At 35.6% G+C, this 22,105-nt stretch overlaps 1 protein-coding gene across 1 annotated transcript in view; it reads right to left on the reverse strand.

Moving 5' to 3' along the window:
* Nucleotides 1–20,498, reverse strand: part of LOC140158825 (sodium-dependent phosphate transporter 1-B-like) — a 68,081-nt gene extending 47,583 nt beyond the window's left edge. The window contains exons 1-8 of the mRNA XM_072182055.1: nucleotides 20,348–20,498; nucleotides 15,286–15,683; nucleotides 13,798–13,938; nucleotides 11,520–11,605; nucleotides 9,892–9,988; nucleotides 5,297–5,416; nucleotides 4,094–4,204; nucleotides 3,034–3,334 (exon numbers count right to left, since the gene is read on the reverse strand). Coding sequence (XP_072038156.1) covers nucleotides 3,034–3,334; nucleotides 4,094–4,204; nucleotides 5,297–5,416; nucleotides 9,892–9,988; nucleotides 11,520–11,605; nucleotides 13,798–13,938; nucleotides 15,286–15,583 — 1,154 coding nt within the window. The 5' untranslated portion in view covers nucleotides 15,584–15,683; nucleotides 20,348–20,498. The remainder of the gene's footprint in view (nucleotides 1–3,033; nucleotides 3,335–4,093; nucleotides 4,205–5,296; nucleotides 5,417–9,891; nucleotides 9,989–11,519; nucleotides 11,606–13,797; nucleotides 13,939–15,285; nucleotides 15,684–20,347) is intronic.
* Nucleotides 20,499–22,105: the final 1,607 nt, after the last annotated feature.

The following is a 22,105-nucleotide window of genomic DNA, read 5'->3' on the forward strand; positions in this document are numbered from 1 at the left end:
TAGGATATGCAGCTTATAGAACATGGATAACCTCTATATAATTATAAATGACCGATCCAAGTCTTACCTCTTTTTAACAAAAGAAGTAAGTATAGGAAAAGAGTTGTTTGGGTCATTCCTGCCAGGTACAGAATTGTGATATCTCTGCATTCTTTTGCTACGTGCCTGCTTATAGCATGCTTGCTTGTGATCTGTGTATAAGGTGTGCCAATTTTTGCATGCTAAAATTATATGCTTCATGCCAAACCTGTCACACTGAAGCATTATTAAAGACACAAATTATCATTTCATTTCCGGCATTTGCCAATAAATTTGTGCTCTTTGCGGTCGTGCAAAAGCGACAATGGACCAGACTGATAATTGCAAGAGATACCCTACTTATCTGGTAACCATATGTGATACAATAAAGCTAAATGAGGCTGATGTCAATCAAAATCAAAATTCAGTTTTCAATTCATTACATGAGCCAATCTCAGAGCTTTATTTTGCTGAAAATCTTATCATAATAATACAGTTCCAAGGATATGACCATTTTAGTGCTGCTGAGAACAATAAAATACAAAGGAAGTCGAGTACCATTTTTGGCTATATCTCAAAATCAATCTTCCTGACATCCGACTCACTTTGCTTGACCACATCACATATTATTTCCATAGCTTTACAAACAGAGCTGTACAGAGTCAGAGAGTCCTAGTCTATCCTCTTTTTGGTTTTTATGGACATGAAATGCTGCCCTCCCAATGTTGTACAATAAGGCAAAAATAGATCAAACTAACAGGGAATGATAGTTTAACTCAGATGAGGGCTCTATCACCAATAAATATATTACGATTCACATTCAGCTAGTGTCATGTATGATTATAAGAGGCAAACAAATGTTTCAATGTTGCTCCACAACTTGGGATGAAATTCTAAAAAGGTGTGTATGATTGGATGCTCCATTTTCGTTTCAGGTTTTCTTTTTTAATGCCGGCAAATTGGTTCACTCAAGGTGACATTTGTTTTATTGGATTTAAAAACACCACACGCATTATCTAACGGTGCAGGTGATTGGGCGAGGGCCAGACATCACGATTTGAATCTGCATAAAAAAATGCACACTGACGTCCGACTCGCCACGGTGAAATGTAGTATATACTTTGATCAGCTCATAATCGGCAGGCCTTGTAACAACGTGGATCAATATCAAAATATTTCATATTCAGAATTAAAGGGGCATTTCGTGATCCACAGCCTCATCCCCCCCACTTTTCCCAAAAAAAGTTCAGATTTTTACACCACTGGATACCTCTGGCTACATAATGTTTATGTACCAAATATTTCTTGCAGATTAATTCGTTTAGCAAAAATATCGTCAAATTTGAATTTCGTTCTGGTGCACCAGAACGAAATTACAACACATTGTCTATGGAGCAATGTAATACACATAATCATGCATAACTCGCAAACGCAAAATCGGAATCAACTGAAATTTTGGAATAAGCTTTTTTGTGGATATCTACTGAAAAATGTCATAAAAAGAGGATGCTAGGATCACTTAAATCCTCCTTTAATAATCACAAATTATTAATTCAAGTCATACACTTTGTCTACTTTCTTTAACACACAAAATATAGACCAGACAGGTCAACTAATTATAGCACTCTTAACGTGGGTCTATTTTTCGGGCGTAGTGGTAAAAGCCTAACATTTCCTGCCTATTAAGAGCTGATCAGACTATAATTGGTATTTATCTGTAATATCTGAAATGCCCGCATTTCAAACCACCTTTGCAATTAGCTTGTGTGTACATATCTATATCTATTTTTGTCCATTAGGCAATGGAAAAAATACTGTTTTATGGGTGGACAGATTTTTCAAGTAAGGTCAGTCAAAACTTTTTTTCTTATTTGCTTTTTCTGGAGTCCCTAAAATATAATCGAAAGCTTGAAAAGTCTGGCAAAAATTTATTCTTCAAAATCAATAAATTTTGGCCAAAAAACAGCTGATTTTACATTTAGCAACATAAAAAAAATTCTCCCAAAACGCGAAACCTGGGAGGGTCTGACCCGTAAAACAGGGTGTTTTTTTCTTCGTCCCCTTACCAATAATATCTCATGGCAAGGTAGTATTGTAAATACCCGAACCCTGGGTGGGTCTGACCCGTAAATCAGGGGTTTTTTCTTCGTCCCCTTACCAATAATATCTCATGGCAAGGTAGTATTGTAAATCTACAAATTGACAGATATCCACACCTAGTGTACCTATGATGTTATATAATTGACTTTCAATCTCCATTGACATGAGAGGAAAATGCACAACAGTGTCATCCTTTTGTTTGTTTCTTTGTTTGATTTCTGTACTTTTTTAATATCGGTCTTAAGGGGTGGGGTATGAACGTTTGGACAGTATTTATTGTGGGACATTAGAGCACATCAGACATATCGAATTGCATTCTGAATACGAAGAATGTCCTTCTGATATCAAATAATTTTGATTTTTTGAAATTTGCAATGTAATACACATTTTATGGCAAATGATTAAAAATTGTTTTTGATATTTGACAGTATTCGAAGTAAACTTAATAAAGCTGATGATTTATACTTAAAGTGTATGTAGGTGGGATGAAAAGCCGACGATCAATTGAAAATTTTGACCTTTTGTATTGAAGATATGGATTTTTTCCCCAAAACACACAAAAAAATTAGGTCTTTTGGGGAAAAAATCCATATCTTCAATATGAAAGGTCAAAATTTTCAATTGATCGTCGGCTTTTTCCTCCCAGCTACATACACTTTAAGAATATGTCATTAGATTTATCAAATTTACTCGAGGACTGTTATATATCAAAACTGTGAAAAATATCACATTTTAATAATTTATCATAAAATTTGTATTATATCGTGAATTTCAAAAAATGAAAATTATTTGATATCAGAAAGACATTCTTCAGTATTCAGAATGCAATTCGATATGTCTGATGTGCTCTCATGTCCTACAAAAAATACTGTCAAAACGCTCATTCCAGATCCCTTAAAAATTCTGAATTCTTACCTCACATCATTTCCTCCATGAGCAAAAGCAGAAAACATAGCTGATAAAATTTGTAGAGGTGAGCAGAGTTTGACGACATGAGGATGATCCTTGGCAACAGGTCCAGATGGAGGTGGTCCAATGATTTTATCAGATAGATCTAAGAGTCCCTTTTCAGCAACATGCAGACAACCTGTAGTGTTTTTACTATTAGGTGCAGATTTGTCCTCTGTTTCTTGACTGCTTGTCAGTTCATATGATTTGTCTTCTACCTCCTTGCTTGATTCATGTAATTTGTCATATTGTCCATCTGAAGCAAATTCTAGGAAAGAAGAATATCATCGACCAAAGATATATTTCACTGCATTCTATATTTTTTATGGCTTGGTTGTGATTAAATGGTCAACTAAACACCTTTTTGGTAGCTGAATTGTACTTTCTGTCTCTAATCACACTTGTCAAAACAAACAAAAAAGACAATTATTGACAGTGTTTTAGCTAGCCACCATTCATTTTGGACACAAAGCTTGCTCCTGGGACGGGTAATTGTAATTCCTTTGACAAATACTAAATTACAGTTAGTGACAGCCCTTATTCAAATATCTGCATATTTTCTATTTGCAAAATGTTTAGATTTTTCACAATGCACGACATATTACCAATGCAAAGTTATTAACCTCATTCATAACCATTTAATACTTCTCTCTCCACTTTACAAAAAAAAACACAAAATTTTCCTCAAAAGTTTCCCTTTTTAAAGATCGAACAGTTTAAAACAGGACAACCAATAACAAAAGTGCGTATCATAATCTGTGCAAATATTGTAGTGTGCGATCCATATACGATAAAATATGATTTGATCACACATCGTGTATATTCATGAGGTTATGAATGTCTCATATAATATGGACAGGAATCAGTGAAATTAAAGGAAAAATAACAACTTTTTAAGAATTGAATTCACCATTCAACTAACAAACATTTCCAGCTGGATTGAAAGTAAGGTGCAACTGGGATTGAGATGACAGTACAAATCTTCCACAGGGAGTGTGCAGATTTTATATGGAATATTCTAACTTACCTGTTTTGTCAATACTGTTATAATTGCTATTTTCTTGGCCATTCTTAAATATACTTTGTGATTCTTCTTCACTTTCCAACTTTTCTTCATTTTCTACAAGTTCTTCTTTTTCTGTAATGTTATGCAAAATACCATTAGTATATGTGACGTGTCATGTCAAAAGGAGACACTTTTGGGCAGGTTATCAATTTTGAGGTTTTTACATATCTTAAATATAGAGATATTTTGCTCCACAATGCCGTTTTCCCCAATAAAATCGGACATTCCTAAGTGAAGATATTGAGTTCGTAAGTTATGTATCATAAAATTGGAAATTGAGATATTGGCCTTTAAAAATATCATTGACAATGTTGAGAGTAGGAATTGCCTTGAATAAATGTCTCAAAAAATACAAGATGCCAGTTATATTCCGGTCTGAAACTATCAGACAATATTTTAAACGTTAAGAACATTACAAATTCAAGCAACAAACCCAAATTGTGAAAAAATCACCCCGGCAGATATTTGGCTATTTCTCCATTTACGATCCTGCCCAAAAGTGTCTCCTTTTGACATGACACGTCACATATTAAGAACTCTTGCCTATTGACAGATTTGTGGGTTTCCCACACATTTATTATATGCAGGGCTTAAAGCAATATTGTAACATTTCTATAAAAATAGATCAGTATTTCTTTTCTATAAAATGTTAGCTTTTACTGTCAGATATGTGCCCTTTTAATTTTGAGCCAAACAACTGAGGTAAAGCAAAGAAAATTGGAATTTACTACCAGCACCAATGCATGTTACTCCGGCGGTCGTAATACAGTACAATGATTTGATGTGTGTATTACCATTCCGCACACCATGTACGTACTGTGTTATGAACATCGTATACGTGTTCAAATAATATTTCCATCATAATAATAAACAGTCTTATAAAAGACAGTTTATTAAAAATCTCAGATTCTGACAAAACTACAGCACCTAAAGTCTTGATTCTTGCAGAGTATTTTTGATTACTAAAGTACATTACAATTGTGTAAAAAAAAGAATTAAAAAAAATATTGAGGGCATCCTCCTCAGCAAATGTTACAATACAGCTTTAACAGAATCCAAGCTGTCTTATATTAACTAATTTGTCTAGATATGATACAATATCATGTTAACATATTTATTGTGTGTAACTACTAATTATCACTATACTTGATAATGAAATCTTACCATTGATATTCTTTCGTAGATATGGTACTACAACAAACCATATAAACAGAGCTACTATTAGCCCACCACCAAAGCAAATTATCAATGATCCCCATATTGGCAATTCATCCAAGTGAAGTACTGAAAAGGAAAATAAGAGAGAGAAAGGTTTTAAAAATAAGAAGGATATAAAAATCATAAAGAGCAAATATTAAATCTTTTTTCTTTAATTAGGATGATAAAGATTCTTAATGAGTGAATTATTAACAGGATTTCTAAATTTCCACTCCACTACTTCCGTTGACATTTCTATAACAAAATTGTCCAATTCTGTGCTCATAATTAATGGCAGACTAGTTTCTGGTACATTTTATATAACTATACTGATACATCAAATTGATCAACATCTAATTCTGAGCCATCATGGATTAATCCATCTCTGTTTAAAATATAATGTTTTTTAACATTTTTAAACATATTTATATTGCCGGAGACTTTCTGGTCAGGTATCATCGTGTCCTAGATTTTAATACTGCCAGTGTGTTTTACTTTATGTGTATTTTATTGTTGCTATTTATTTTATATCATTTGTGTGGTTTTAAATGTGTGATTAATGTGAATAAAGTGGCATCATCAATACAATAGGATATACACTAAACAGGCCTGGACAACCTTCATGAAAACATTCCCAGGCTTATCTAGATTTTCTATGCCTGAAAGAACTCTTTTTAAATTTACCAAGCATTGTAAGAAATAAATGAGATGTGGGACCTTCAAGAACAAGTTTTTGAGCCTTGGTTATATTGCTCTATCGCTATGTTTTTGTTTGAAGCAACTAGTCGATATTATATTAATGAAAAGTCACTAGCACACCTTGTGTCAAATTCACTCTGCCAATTAGGTCACAAACAAATTGTTGGTAGCATTTGCACAATTGCTACCAGCATTTAATCACCAGCAATTTGGTGCAGAGCAAAATTTCACAAAATTTCAATGCACGTTTATATACTATTAACTAATTAGGTGGCAACATAAACAGGCAGATTGGGGCAAAATGTACTTTATTTCTTCACCATGCACAAGCAGTGCACACAAAATTGTCTGCTGTTGACCCCAATTTTTTTTTCACTAAGGCCTGTCATGTTCCGACAGCCTAAGATGTACCGATAGTCCATGATGAGCGGTGGGGGAGCCATTTTCAGCCATTTTCAACCATTTCTCAATGGTGATTTTTTGGTAAAATTGTGAATTTGATCAGGATTTGATTGGGGGAAAACACATTTCTCTGTACATCTATTAATCCAGAGCTTGGGCCAATAATTTTTAGTAGGTGTACATGTAGCAACTTCATAGTATTTCTGGTCCAGCTGGCTAGTGACAGCTACAGCCAAGATTACAAAATAATGAAGATATGTAGAGTCTAGACTGACCAGCACTGGTATTGGTTAAAGAAGGCTATCACTATTCAATTCAAACAACAGCAGGTAATATCCCACAAATAGAAAGCTGGCAGTATGAAAATCATTGCTCCATTTACAAAAATTGATAAAGATGAGGTCATTTTGATGTTATCATGAACAAAAATCATTGCTCAATCTTAAAACAAGAATTCATCAGTGATAGCCCTCATCGCTGAAAGATTTGAGAGTTGGGTAGAGCAGATTTAATCAAAACCAAAGGTACAACCAAAGAAGGGCGATGCATGTTCTACACTACCAGCTTCCTATTGCTGCTGACCCTAGAGGTACACTACTACCCATCAGTTTGTCCCAGTGCCATAACAATCCAATACCAGTGTGTATGTGTGTACTAAATGCAATGCGGGACTTTGTGTTCCATTCATGAGTGCCGAACAAAGCTTTGACTTGCTTTGATGCATAACCTGCTTTGATCATAAGCGTAGATCCCGGGGGGATGTGGGGGTTAAATCCCTCAACATTTTGCCAGGGGGTATGGTCCATACAATCATCCCTCCCCCAATGTTGACACATGTGGGTTTTTGACCAAATTAACCTCACATTTGGCCATTTTCGCCCAAGAGTGCAAATTTTTGGGTGCTTCGTGCGCATTTATTCAATTTCTTGTACCATATTTCAATAGTTTAGCTTCAAAATGGCAAAATTTTTGTGGGCTTCACGCGCATTTGTACCATTAACTTATTCTGTCACCAAAAGGTGCTGGATTCACTATACATCAAGAAATTTTTACCAATCCCCCCCCCCCCCCCCCCAATGTCAAAAAGAAATCTATGCCACTGGCTTTGATCCATAACCTGATCCAATGCATAACCTGCTTTGATGCATAATATGCCAATCAAATTACGGGTCTGTTATGATTGTAGGATGATTTGAATAGCCGATCAGGACCCCACTTCCATGTTTACACTGTGTACATGCTAAAAAGCGAAACAAGTCCCTTAAGTGTATAGTCTATCCTTGAATTGTCTCATTATGCATTTAATTGGGGGGCATGTTTGGATAGGAAGGCACCTCTGAAAAAAATCCATAGAGGGCATGCAATTTCCAAACGAACATTTCAAACACCCCTGCATCTATTCAAAATCACTCTCATGTGACGGGATTTTGAATAGATGCACAGGCGTTTGAAATGTACGTTTGGAAATCGCAAGCTCTCTATTATAAAATAGACTTCATAAAAGGGGTCATTGATATACAAAATGGCGAAATAAGAGCGGGAATAAGAGTACCCAAATTGTTTCACTAGCTCAAGAATGTAACAGTTGGAGGAAACTTATGGTTGCCTGTTCTGCAGTCAGAGGAAGAGGATGATGATGAGGAAGAGGATGGACCTCATGAATTACTGCATTACCATACTTATGGATATGAGGATTATACAACCTATATAATGGGGGAAAGTGTACATTTTTGAAAGCTTTTTACCAACAGAAATCTAAATATACAGTTAAAATGTAGGATACACCCTGATGAAAATATGTTAAAAAATATAACAAACTTTATTTGCATGACTTATACTTATATTTTCACACCCTGTATCACCACTTAAGTTAATCATAACATAGCAAAATTATATGTTTTATTGAAGCTCAAGAAAGTACAATTGAAAATGCAATAATATATCAATTTAAAAGTAAAATCTGGTATGTTTTATGATATCGCCCTATGTTTTCTTACTCATCACCCTCTATACTGTACCTACTAGATTTTATGACAGTTGGGTTCCTTGAAACAAATGCTTTCAGGAAATGTATAGTTTTGTTGTGTGTGTATAGTTTTAAAGATACATTGATTTCAAGTGAAGATATGGTCCGACAAAAACTGTGCTTCTAAATAGCCTGACCATGACAGTTGCAATTACTATAATGATCTGAATCTGAAAGTGTAATAGCTCCCGGTATGACATCAATTGTTATCAAATTCAAATATTTGTTATTATTATCAATTTCATATTGCAATACAAGTGAAAGTGTCATCACTGATACCACATATGATAATAATGGTCTGACATAAACTTTGCTATATAGCCTGACCATGATAAGTTGCAATTACTGTAACCACTCGGGTATAAGCCCACCCCAAAGATGGCAGATTTCTCTTCAAAAATGAGGGTGGGCTTATAACCAGGGAGGGGCTAGTACTTTAACTTAAAAACTGATATTCTTTTATATTTGTTCAAATGTGAGAGAAAGGCATTGATTTGATTTAAGAACTTAGTCGAAATTGCAACTGGGCTTATACTCGAGTGCACCCTTATTCACAGAATATTTTGAAAAATAGGGGTGGGCTTATAGCCAAAGGTAGGCTTATACACACATGGGTACGGTACTTTCATTTTAATAACCTTGACTTAAATATCACCCAATTTTCTTCCATTGTGTTTCCATGCAATCCAGACAAATCTGGATCTGACAGTGTTATAGTCCCAGTATGACATCAATGTTATCAAATTCAAATATTTGTCATCATTATCGATTTCATATTATAATACAAATGAAAGTTTCATCACTGATAACCTATCAACGGCCTTTTCTAACCAATAATTAAATTATATCAATTTTGCATGCGAAGTAATCACCCATTGTCAATGGCAATCATCATCATATGATTTTATTTTCCTACAGATTGCACAATGATTTGCTTACTGAAACATTTACATCAGTCATTTTTGGCTACTGACATTGGTAAATGACATACCTATCATATTTAGGATTTTTTCAGGTTTGATATAGTACCACTAAGGTTTGAAATAAATGATGAGAAATCAAGTGAAAGGTAACATACATCATGATACCCATATTCTACCCAATTAGAACCACACTCCCCTAATAAATGCCCCTATGGAATTTTCAAATGACAACCACCCCGTTCTCAATGCAATTGTACAACAAAATTCCATCAAATATCTAAATAAATAACTATTAAGTGGCTTAGGGTTCTGATGCGGTTGACTTCAGATACATTATATATTTAAAATTTATGTGGGAAATTCCCTTTTCACTTTCATTTTATTGCTTGGCCCTGAAAGTGACTGAACTAACACTTCAAGATATTGATATCAACTGTGGCACAATAACTGACTGACTGACTCTACTTGAAATTAAGTTCAATTCAATTTGAAGGTTTTATATAGATACTCACATGCTGGACCCTCATAGAAAATAGAAAAACTGTTGACCAAAAACACCAATGCATACCAAAATGGTAATGTCCGCAAGCCTGGTTCTAGTGGCTCATCCTGTAACAATGTGCACAAATCATATGACAAAATAATATAGGAAAACAGGAAGCTATTACTAAATAGGCATAGCAAATTAAAGGTAAATTAAGTCTTACAAATAAATAAATTATTTAAAGATAAAATTAATGCTGCAATTGACAGTACCATGATATCAGGATGTAATTTCATAATATCCCCCTTCGAGGGGGCCACTCATATATAAAAGTTGTAAGCATGCGTGTCAAAGAAAATACATATTTAGGGTGGTTTTGAAAAGCAAAACAGGGATCCGTGCGGATCCGCAAATAGGGTCTCAAAACTCATTTTACTAAAAGAAGTAGTGTTTTATTCGAGGACGATCCTTGCCAAGAGTAGTTTTTTTAATGACCCAATTAACGGCCATAGTGGTGTCTGTGGTGACATATTGATCAAGTTATTCGACACAAAAGAGTGGCTTCTGAGTAATTTTACAAACTAGATTTAAAACAATTTTGAATGACACTAATACCGATAAATGCAATGTCTATCCTTGTTTAGGGGCAAATTTCAAACCAATTCCTTGCTTAGTGTATTTTTACAATGTCTATTCTTGTTTTGGGGCAACTTTCAAACCAATTCGCTTAGGGTGTTTTTATTTGATTAAAACCCTTGATTAAGGTTAGTTTGACAAATTTTCTACATCCTAGCTTAGGGTCATTTTTGAAAGTCAATTCACACAGATGCTTACAACTTTTATATATGAGTGCCCCCGATCACCATTTAGTTAAAGTCAGATAGATAATTATATTATTGACTTGACCAAAGTAATATTGAAAACATCAAATTTCACAACCAAAAGTAATTTTTGCTAGATCTCTGTATATACACTGTAGCAATGTAGCATGCATAAATACATTGGTCTGCAAAACATAACACACAGAGCTGTATTGAATTTCAAGTGCTCATAAATTTTATTTATTAGAAATAAATCATGTGCCTTCCATGAATATGATTATAGTAAAGAGAAATTAAATCAAATTCACCAATAAAGACATTTCTTTTTAAAATCCTTACTATACTTGGTTGGTACTTGTTAGACCCAGGTAGGGGAGGGGTACTAAAATTTGGTATGGGTATAGTGTATGCCGCTGATTATTTGAAGGTGGACCCATCAATATACCAATTTTTCATGAAATTTGGACCCATCGATATACCAAGAGTTAAAATTTTCAACCAAATTTAACAAAAATTGTCTTAGCTTACAATCTTTTCTCCAAAAGTTTGGCTACAGTAAGGCAAAATTGGGCTATTTCCAAAAAGCTTGAGAACACTTTGAAAAGAGGATCCATCCATATACAAAAATTGGGCTAGAAAAGGCGGTCATTGATATATCAAACGACCAAAAATGCTTGCCATGTTTGCGGCAAAAAAGAGGGTCTTGAGGGCGGCATTTACAAGTAGTGTAAGTTATATGGATGGAGTACCTCCCAGGTCTTTTGTCTTCATGTTGACTTGATCAGATTATACATGAAAATATTAAGTCGGTTCTTGTATACCATCCTTTACTCACCTTGTTTACAAATGAGTATCTTAATATCAAGAAGGTTACAACTGAGATGATACCAGACAAAGCTGGCGAGATGAACCACGATACCACTGTAAAATAACAATGTCAAGATATATGATCAAAACTTTGTTCAAACATTAGCACATTTGCATAACTGGTTGAGAGCCAGCCTTTTACAGCAACAAAATGTCCACTCAGTGCAATGTTCATGTTCATGGGATGTGAAAACGGTTATAGTCAATAAAGTTCATAAGTACTCATCGTTATTTTGATACTTAATAAATTAATAAATACCACAACATGTAATTCAGGCATCACATTACTTGTTTAAAATCTGCCTGTAGGAAACTCGACAACAACCCCCAAATAGGAGACGGTTACTGCTCGCGCTATCCCCTCCCCGTTCTACCCCTGGTCCCAAGTTGACACAACTTAAGAGGCCAACTTCTTCCAGGAATGCCATTTTACAAGACAATCCTTTTTGGATGGTACACTATTTGCTCTAGCCATAATAGGTAACAAGAATTGACTAACTGATTCCAGTCTCTAACACCACTGGAGATCACGACTAAACACTTTTTGCAGCACGCTGACCAAAGGAAGTGTTTAAGTTTGGTAGAAATTGTGTCAGTGTGTGAGACTTACATAAATGATTTGGAAGTAAAGGAGGTATAATAACAAAATAGCCCAAAATAAGGAGCCCCATTAAAGGAACTGGTTTCGATCAAAATTTAATTAATACAAGCTTTAAAATTACTGCAAATAAAATCATCTTTAAAGTTCAATTCAGGTCGATATTTGAGCTGAAAAATAAAAAGTAATCAATAATTGGGCAAAAATTACCAGGGAACCCAGTCCTATGTCTTCTAAAGACCTTGCACTTAGTTTTAAAATCATCACAGAGAATCACAAAATATGCTTTTTGTTTTTAAAAAAATGCAGGAAAATGAGCTAGAAAATTTGGAAGCACTGAAAACTTCTTTTCGGGACTTATTCCAATGGGTACCCTATGAATCATAGTAGCTCTTCTTTTCAAATACAATCTATGGATGATACTACTAATTTTCTTATCATATTTTATTTACCTTTGAGCTTGATCAAATTAACAGCCAGTCACTGAACTGTCAAATTACTGTAAGGCATGAAATTTTTGTGTCCATGAATATTTTCCAGGAAAATGGAAAATTTTGCAGATTAGCGAAATTTTTATGTTAGCAAATATTTCTTTCTTATAGGTCTTTAAGGAGATTATCAATTTTGTGAAAATTACATGTCTCAAATCTATAAAAACAATTTGCTGCGGAAATACAGTACATATAGGTCCATACTCTGAACCCATTTTTGGAAGCTTTTTGGAAATATGTAAACATGGTAAAAGCAAAGACCAAAATTATACCATGATTTGGTGCACATGTAGTTTGAGTGGCAATGACTGCGGCATCATTGTGAGGCTGTTGTAACCATGCTAAGCATATCACAAGCAACATTTGTACTTTGGCTTTTGTTCTGTTGTACTACGTATGTAATTCAACCTATGAGATATGACTTTGTGCTATGAAAATCATAACATATCATACCAATTTGATATAGCATGTTTACTCAATTATATTTGTTTGTGGGCCATGTACAGAGGGCCAAAATAATTTCAAAGTGTTTGTGTTTGAGGGCCATATATACCATGTTTTGTTCTATTTACTGTACATTTCGAAGCTGTTCAGGGCCACCCAAAATTGGTCAGCGGGCCAGATCTTGCCTAAATTAATGCTGATAAATGTTTGGAAAAAGGTAATTGCCAGATCAAATTAAAATCTGATCGCTTTAAGGGGGTACTACACCCCTCGATAAATTTGTATCTATTTTTGCATTTTTCTCAAAAACTAATAACACAGTGGTAACAAAAGTTACGTGTATTATAGGGCAAGGAATCCAATTACTACACTGGAATTTCAGTGACCCAAGACAAGCGGTTTGTTATTTATGATAAGAAATAAGGTACCACTAGGATGTACCTCATTTCCTATCATATATACTGAACCGCTTGTCTTGAGTCACTGATATTTCAGTGTAGTAATTGGATTCCTTGCCCCAATAATATACATAACTTTTGTTATCAGTGTGTTATTATTTTTGAGAAAAATGCAAAAATAGTCACAAATTTACCACAGGGGTGTAGTAACCCCTTAAAAAATGGACAATAAAGTATTATTGTATTATCCTGGATTATGGCGGTAATGATCACAACATAATTCAGAAATACCAAATTCACATATACAATACTAACCTATGCTAACTATTTCAGAAATTTTAATGCCTTTCCCTCCAAATACGACCAGGTGATAGCCTACTGTAGCTCCAACTATGCTGTGTGTGGCAGAGACTGGCAGTTTCAGAGCTGTTGCAATGAACAACCATATGGCACATGCTGAAATTAGACAATAAAAATTTAACAGTGGTAATAATTGGAAGATTATGTTTATTTTATTCAAAGCTCTCATCTGTATTTTTTTTTTCATTTATTACTTACTTTGTAAATTATATTCATGCACAATAGTTAATTTTTTATTATACGATACTTCTATTCAATTTGACATCGTATTATAGCTGTTTTATTTGATAGCAGTATTGGTTTTTGATGCAAAAATTCATCACGAAATTCTTTTGGCCCCCCTCCCTTTTCAGATCTCAACAATTTCAGGGCCCCCCTTTTTGACATGAAAATTATAGGTCAACCCCATAGAAAAGCACATAAACTCAATTTTCCCAGGTAATTCTCAGGCCCCCCTAGGAGGGTCAAAACTTTTAATGGCCCAAACCTGTAACCAGGGGGCTGGGGTAGACCCCCCTATCCCAAACTGCCCAAAAAAATGGGGGGTTTTATGCCTTTTTGGTCAAAAAGGTCCAAATTTTGGGAAAAAAGTCCACTTTTTCCAAATCCGCCACCTAGTCCAAAAAGGTCCAAATTTTGAAAAAAGGTCCACTTCTTCAAAAGGCCCCTGAAAATAAATCCTGGTTATGGCTCTATAAAGGCCCCCTATTTTGCATCAGGCCCCCTAAACAAGTGTTTGTGAATGGTCCCTAAGCTCATAAAACAGACACCATAAACACAGTGGACATCCACAGTGTTTGTGTGTCCACATTTTATGAGCTTAAATTCATACACAATCAGAACTCTTACCCCCGATTTTCCCCAAGTAAAAACCCAAAATTGCATCAATTTTGTGCAAAATTTGTTGATTTTGCCACCTCTGAAATTCCATGCCTCGCTGAAAAAATTCCTGGCACCACCACTGGGCTTGGGGATATCGCAATGCCAACGTCCAATAAGGCTCCATTTTGAAAATAATCAGAAATCTTTGTACTTTTATAATGTTATGCTTTACATATAACTTATATGTGACCTGCTACCACGAAATCAGTGTAAAGTTGCCGCGACTTTATGCTCATTTTGTTGAGTTGGTAGTTTCGAGATATTTGGTATGACTAAGTTGATGTTCTTTGTTTACCGCCACGTACCTTTACAAGCCAGTAGTATTATCCTTCGTGAATGGCGCCCATTGTACCCCCATTCACAAAGGACATACAAACATATTTATATTTAGTGGCTTTAACAGGTGAGTGAACACCAACGCAGTAGCCAGGGCGTTTTGAGTGACTAACACAATGCGACTTTACGATGATTTTGTGGTAGCAGGTCACATATGTAAAGCAAACTTATATTGCTGTCAGTTTATAATACAAGGAATCCTGTCTATTTCTTTAATAAGCTTACCAGTTAGTGCAGAAATCTGTCCAACCATAAGTAACTTCTCATTTCCATCATACATGTCCACATCAAAGATACCTTTACGTATAGTGTCCGACACTTTGGAGCCAACTAACACAGCTCCTAGAGTCTCAAAAAAGCAGCCAATGGCAAAAGCTTGTGCCAAAGTTAGAACTTTGGCTCCAACAGATGTTCCTAAGGAGTTGGCTGCATCATTAGCACCAAGAGCAAAGGAGAGGATGAAAGCAATGATAAACCCTACCACTATCATCCAGATGACGCCTTCAATAGCAGCTATCGCCATGGTGATCGATCGATGAGGTGGAGGATGATACAAAGTTTAAAGAGGAGAAATGGTGCAGACAATCTGGTTCCTAACTCAACCAAGCAAGCTGACCATAGATCTGTAAAATGAAATATTTTACAATGGTAATACACACATGCACAAAGCCAATCTGATGTTGCTGGTGTACGACTTGTGTCAATTGGAATACCTAACTGGAACGTATCTCTTTGACAGTTAATACACACAGACAAGTTCTACAAAAAGCTGATATGGTCAATATGGTGTCAGATATGAACCACAGGTTAAATATATGGTTAGATAACAATAGTTAAACACCAGCCGGTTCAACTGCTTACTCCAAAGTATCATTTACTGCAGTACATCGCCATGATCACATGATTAACACATGAAGGCTGCATTTAATATGCAGAGCAACAGGCAGCTTAAACTGGACTTTATTCATATGTGCAATATTTATTCTGTATGCATATTTTACACCACCTATCAATTGGTGATTTGTTTATTACAAAATGATTTGAATAATTATTTTATGCTGGTTATAATATTCATACCTTTTCCTAACTCTCCAAAATCTTTTGCAATCTACCATATTAAACTATAGGAGATATGTGCCCACTAAGTATGACAATTTATTGTCATTAATGATAATAATAAATTTAAATAATATTAATATTAATATAAATCTAAGTTATCTTATCACTACAGAACTTACTGACTGATGTGATTTGCTATACTTCCAGACATATACTGCAAATCATAACTACATGGATGAGCATGGATGAACATGGATAAAACATGGATAAAAAGCTATTATAGATTACTGTGGATAATCTCTAAATCAAGGACTAGGTACTTAGTGGCATGTCTTACCAGGAGGTCTTGATTTTTGCCTTATATTATAGCTCCAAATTGCTATTCCGTACATGTTTATATTGATCAGTCCCTAATACTGATCTCTAATAATACTAGTCCCTAATAATAATATAAATACGTGCAGAAAAAAACTAAATTTAGATCATTATTTTTTCACTTTGCGCATGCATACAATCCAGGACAAAATATGTTGGATCACCCAAAGTGTTTTTGAAGCTTCAAACAGCCCCACATTCACTATGGAATTTACTTATGAAACATCTTGATTTCTAACGTGGAATTTAAACCCCTCCCTATCCCCCAACGGCCCAACCCCTTCGTCCCCTTTTCCCCAATCAATGTTGGGTACTTTTACAACAACAGAAACAAAATGATTCAACATCAATGACAAAGCACATATTAACAGTGATCCAACAATTTTGTTCCGAACTTAGTTTCATTTGCAAGTTTATTATGTAGTTTTTGACCATGAACTTGATTGTAAAATCTGGAATTATGGCATTATAAATATTTTAAAAGACTTGCCTTTGTCATGCCCTTAAATAATGATTTTAGGCCCTCCCTACTTTTTGTGGAAAAAAACACCACATATGTGACCCGTTACAGCGAAAGGTACCTTATGTCGGCTGCTACAAGTGTCTCTTTTTCCCCAATGTTGGCAGAAAATATCAAACAATAATGACAATCTGAAGTGGCGGTCGTTTCAAATCATCTACAAGTCAACGAGGTTCAGGAATGTCCTCTCATTGTTAGTGGGTGGCTATTACATACCTATACAAATACAATACAATGCTTTTGTAACCCACCACTCATGCCACTTGAACATGGATTAGCCATATCAAATAAAGACTAGAGCTGTATATAACAAACAGTTCTATAGACAGGTACAAGCTTATTATCCTCTACAACAATAGGATTAATGATTGGTTTAGAATGCATTTGTTACTAGCAAAATAAGGCATATGTAGCTCCCGACTTAAGGTACCTTTTGCTGTAACGGGTCACATATTTGCCCCCCCCCTCCTCCGAAGGAGAAATGACAGCCCGAATAATAAAAGAGGATGAACAGTATACAATCATTGTACAATGCATTTAGTCTCAGGTGGGGGTTCAGTACAAATCACCATGCAGGATATGCAGCAATCATGGGTCACAATTTACAGCTATTTGGTATATATCAATGACTGACTGGAAAGAAAAAGAGCATGGTACACCAACTTGATGTGGGTAAACAAGTAAAATACAGACTAGACATTACACAGAGGGGGGGGGGGACAAAAACAGCAAAATGTAGGCATAAGAAGTAGGTAAAGTTCGATAGCCAAAAATTACCAGTTCCAAGGCCTAAAGAACTGTTAAACAGAACAGAAACAAGTCGAAACAACATGAATCAATGGGAATACAAAAGTACACTAGAGCAAGTGATGAAAATCACTATGCACATAAACAGATACGATAAATCAAACAACCAATGTAGGCCCAAAACAGACAAAGTTTGATAGCCAAAAATTGCCAATTCCAGAGCCCACACAAGTGTCAGGAAAACAGTACAAAAGTGATGAAAATCCCTGTGTACGTAGCACACAAACATGTGGTGGGCTCTGGAATTGGCAAAACTCATTTGAATATATAATATATGTACATTTTCCTGCTCACTACACTCATATTTTTTAAAATATAGACCATTTAAGGATTTCAAATATGTTCCTAAAAATTTGGCAAGTGCAACTAAGGATGGTTGGGGATTTTGATATGCTGAGGTGGGTGCAAGGATTTGCAGGCCATTTTAAAATGTTCCCATGGGGGGGACACATGATTAGGGACCGTTCACAAACACTTGTTAGGGAAGGCATGATGCAAAAAAGGGGGCGGGCCCTTAAAAGTTTTGACCCTCCTATCCTAAGGGCTCTGAAAAAATTGAACACAAATTTACCAGGAAAATTTATATATGCTTTTCTATGGGGTTGACCCATAATTTTCATGTCAAAAAGGGGGCCCTTAAATTTTTGAGCTCTGAAAAGGGGGGGGGCCCAAATTTTTTTTGCGATCAGGTCCCCCTAACACGTGTTTGTGAATGGTCCCTTATCTCCACGCAGCAAAAATAGGGAACAAGCAATTTTTGGAAAGTCAAAAGCGGGGGTGTGGGGTATGGCAGGAGATTTGCCCGCATTCATGAGTACCGTTTAAATAAAACACTCCAAAACGGCTCAGGAAAACATTACAAAAACGATAATAATATGCAACATATTCTGCTCGCTACAACCACACTAAAGTTTGCAATATATAAACCTAGACTCCCTCACCACACAGTGTCAACACCCTGTATTATATATTTTTTCCATACAGCTCAATACTCCGTTGAAATCAATATTCTATTATTGACACAGATAAAGAAAGTTTACATATGCATTGTGTTATATGGCTTGCACCTGGATGGGCTAAACGTGTTCCTTTTTACCTATAAAGTAGAATTGTAATTCTCAAAATTAAATATATCACACTTTTTACATTGGAATTCAAAATCTTTACTTCTAAAATGCAGTAAAAGATATCCACAGCAAGCTGCAAGGCCCGCTAATTAGTGTACTGCTTTTCGAGTGAGTGTACTGGAAACAAAACCCTGGTTGTGTAGAATATAGAAACTCTGTGTGTATCTCATATGATAGTCATGGTATGCTTAGCCTGAGTCGCTCGGCCTATCTCGAACAAAATCGCGATGCGTAGCTGTTGAAAAACGAGAGGAGTCGCTGTACTATCACGGCAATTTTTGACACGAAGATATAGGGATGATGACGATGTGCACCAGTCCTATAGATGCGGAAGTTGTTGTATTACAGACCTTAGCAGGAGGTCAGGTCTGTAATACAATCCTATAACCCTATCCTGGGACCCTAAAACTAACCCTAACCTCCTAAGGGGTGGTGTAATAATTATGTGTACCCTGGGGTGAATTCTCAAAATGGTCTGCCAAAAATCGCTTGCCCCCCTTTTAACCGTGCCAAAAACCTTTGCCCCCCCTTTCGACGTGCCAAAAAACCTTTGCCCCCCCCCCCTTTTGATGTGCCAAAAAATCTTTGCCCCCCCCCTTACACATGCAAGATTTTGTACTCTGAAACAATGAATTTTAGCTTCTCATATGCCAAAACCAGGAGCGGCCCTGGACCCCACCCGTTTAATGCTTTGTGGCGAGCCGCCCGGGCGAGCCGCTCACGGTGTGATCTATCATTCGCACATAAATACTGCAACTTTTTCTCAGAAATTGGGAAATTTTTAAATCCTCCCCCCGAAGGTCAGGTCTGGTTACACCTGTATATAAACCTGGAGTCTTCGTTTTCATCCAAAAGTGCAGATAAGAAGAACCTGTAGCATTGGTTTTCGTCCAGTGATTTGTATCAAATGGCCAACAGATAAGGGGCTGTGCAATAATTATGAGCCCCCCCGAGGTAAAATTTCTGAACGGCCTGCCAAAAATTGCTTGCCCCAGCCAAAAAATCTTTGCCCCCCCCCTTTACACATGCCAAATTTTTTGGATCACATTTTGCAAACCTTGTAATGGTCTAGATAGACCTATATGTGATGTTGCGAGTGCAGCGAGCAGGAAAATTTGCATTTCCGTACTGCTTTCCTAAGTCTTTTTAGAGTGTTTTATTTAAAAGGCGCCCCATGCATGAATGTGTGCCAAATATCGCTTGCCCCCCCCTCTCGGCTGGCCAAAAATTGCTCCCCCCTCCCAATTTTACCCTCCCCCAGGGCTCATAATTATTGCACAGCCCCTAATGTCATAAATATGCCAGGCGCTGGCATAGGCCTACATGTGTATGCATTGAAGAGGGATTGAAGATGAGTTCCGCAGAAGTTTATCAACTTTATGTCAACCCATCAATTTACCTGATATCAGCAGTTTTGGTCCTGTGCAGCTGTGCTGTGTAAATGCCTGGATCTGATTCTGTACCGCTCCCGATTTTGGTTGCTAAAAACATTGATCTACATTCTTCATTACACTATAATTTGCAGTTATTTCGAGTATCATCTATGCTTTGGCGTGATGATATGTCTGGTTCCATACCGATACAGCAATACGCAGGAGGCCTATGTATTCAGATTACAATCGATGTCCGATGTCAACATTAGTATTGGGCAACATAGATACTTCTATTTCGATAGCTACTCATACTACTTTCGCTTCCGGTCACCAGATCTGACAGTGACGGTATCCCGCGGTACCAGGCCGGAAAGTTGAACAACTTGAACAACTTTGGGTGGGAGAGGGGGCCTAGTTAAGTACCCAGTACTAAATGTCGGGTTATAAAATAAAACATTTTAATAATAACATACAGAAAAAAACTTTGTTGAAATTTGATGTAAAATATTCAACATATAAATGTCTCATTGAATGTTGACAAAATATTTTGCAAACATATTAAACATATTTTGTAAATAACACTTGAGTAGCTATCGGGGAGTGGACAAAACCTCATAAAAAAAACCATTCAGAAAAAACAAATACATCCAGAATCGCTGTAAAAATCGAACCTCCACTTTGGCAATAAAATACTCGGTCTCTCTGTTGTTTTTAATAAAAAGCCTTACAACTCACAAATTCCACAAAATTAGGCTTCTTTTTTTGAAATTTGCAAACATAAATAATATAGTATTTTACACATAAAATTAAGTATAGTATGTAATGAAATTATCTTTACAAATCCCAAAGATCATATCAAAGTTTGAAATGTAAAAAGCAATATTATTTTTATCTTGAATAATTTGAACAAATTTATCCCAAATACTATAGGTTTATTTGGGTGGGGTATGAACCTTTGGACAGTATTTATTGTGGGACATTAGAGCACATCAGACATATCGAATTGCATTCTGAATACGAATCATATCCTTCTGATATCAAATAATTTTGTTTTTTTGTAATTCGCAATGTAATACACATTTTATGGCAAATGATTAAAATTGATATTTTTGATATTTAACAGTAGGCTACTCGAAGTAAACTTTATAAATCTGATAATGTACTTAAAGTGTATGTAGGTGTGATGAAAAGCCGACGATCAATTGAAAATTTGGACCTTTCGTATTGAAGATATGGATTTTTTCCTCAAAGGTCTTTTTGGAAAAAAATCCATAGGTCTTCAATATGAAAGGTCAAAATTGTCAATTGATCGTCGGCTTTTCCTCCCAGCTACATACACTTTAAGAATATATCATTACATTTATAAAATTCACTTCGAGGACTGTTATATATCAAAAATGTGAAAAATATCAAGTTTTAATAATTTGTCATAAAATTTGTATTAGGCCTATATCGTAAATTTCAAAAAATGAAAATTATTTGATATCAGAAAGTCATTCTTCGTATTCAAAATGCAATTCGATATGTCTGATGTGCTCTCATGTCCCACAAAAAATACTGTCTAAACGCTGAAAACGCTCATCCCAGATCCCTTAACATGATCACATTCACAAAAGATGTGAATAATTGATTCAGGAAATTTATTACAATGATCACAAAGTGAGGAATCTTTTTGATTAATTTTGAATAAAAAATCATGTATGGCCAGTGTTCGTGAAGCATGCAAAATGTTGCAATTTTGCCCTATTTGGTCTAAAACATGGTGTTTCTTGCAGTGGCGTAGC

Source organism: Amphiura filiformis, chromosome 8, assembly GCF_039555335.1.
Source record: "Amphiura filiformis chromosome 8, Afil_fr2py, whole genome shotgun sequence".
In the NCBI taxonomy this organism is placed as follows: Eukaryota; Metazoa; Echinodermata; class Ophiuroidea; order Amphilepidida; family Amphiuridae; genus Amphiura; species Amphiura filiformis.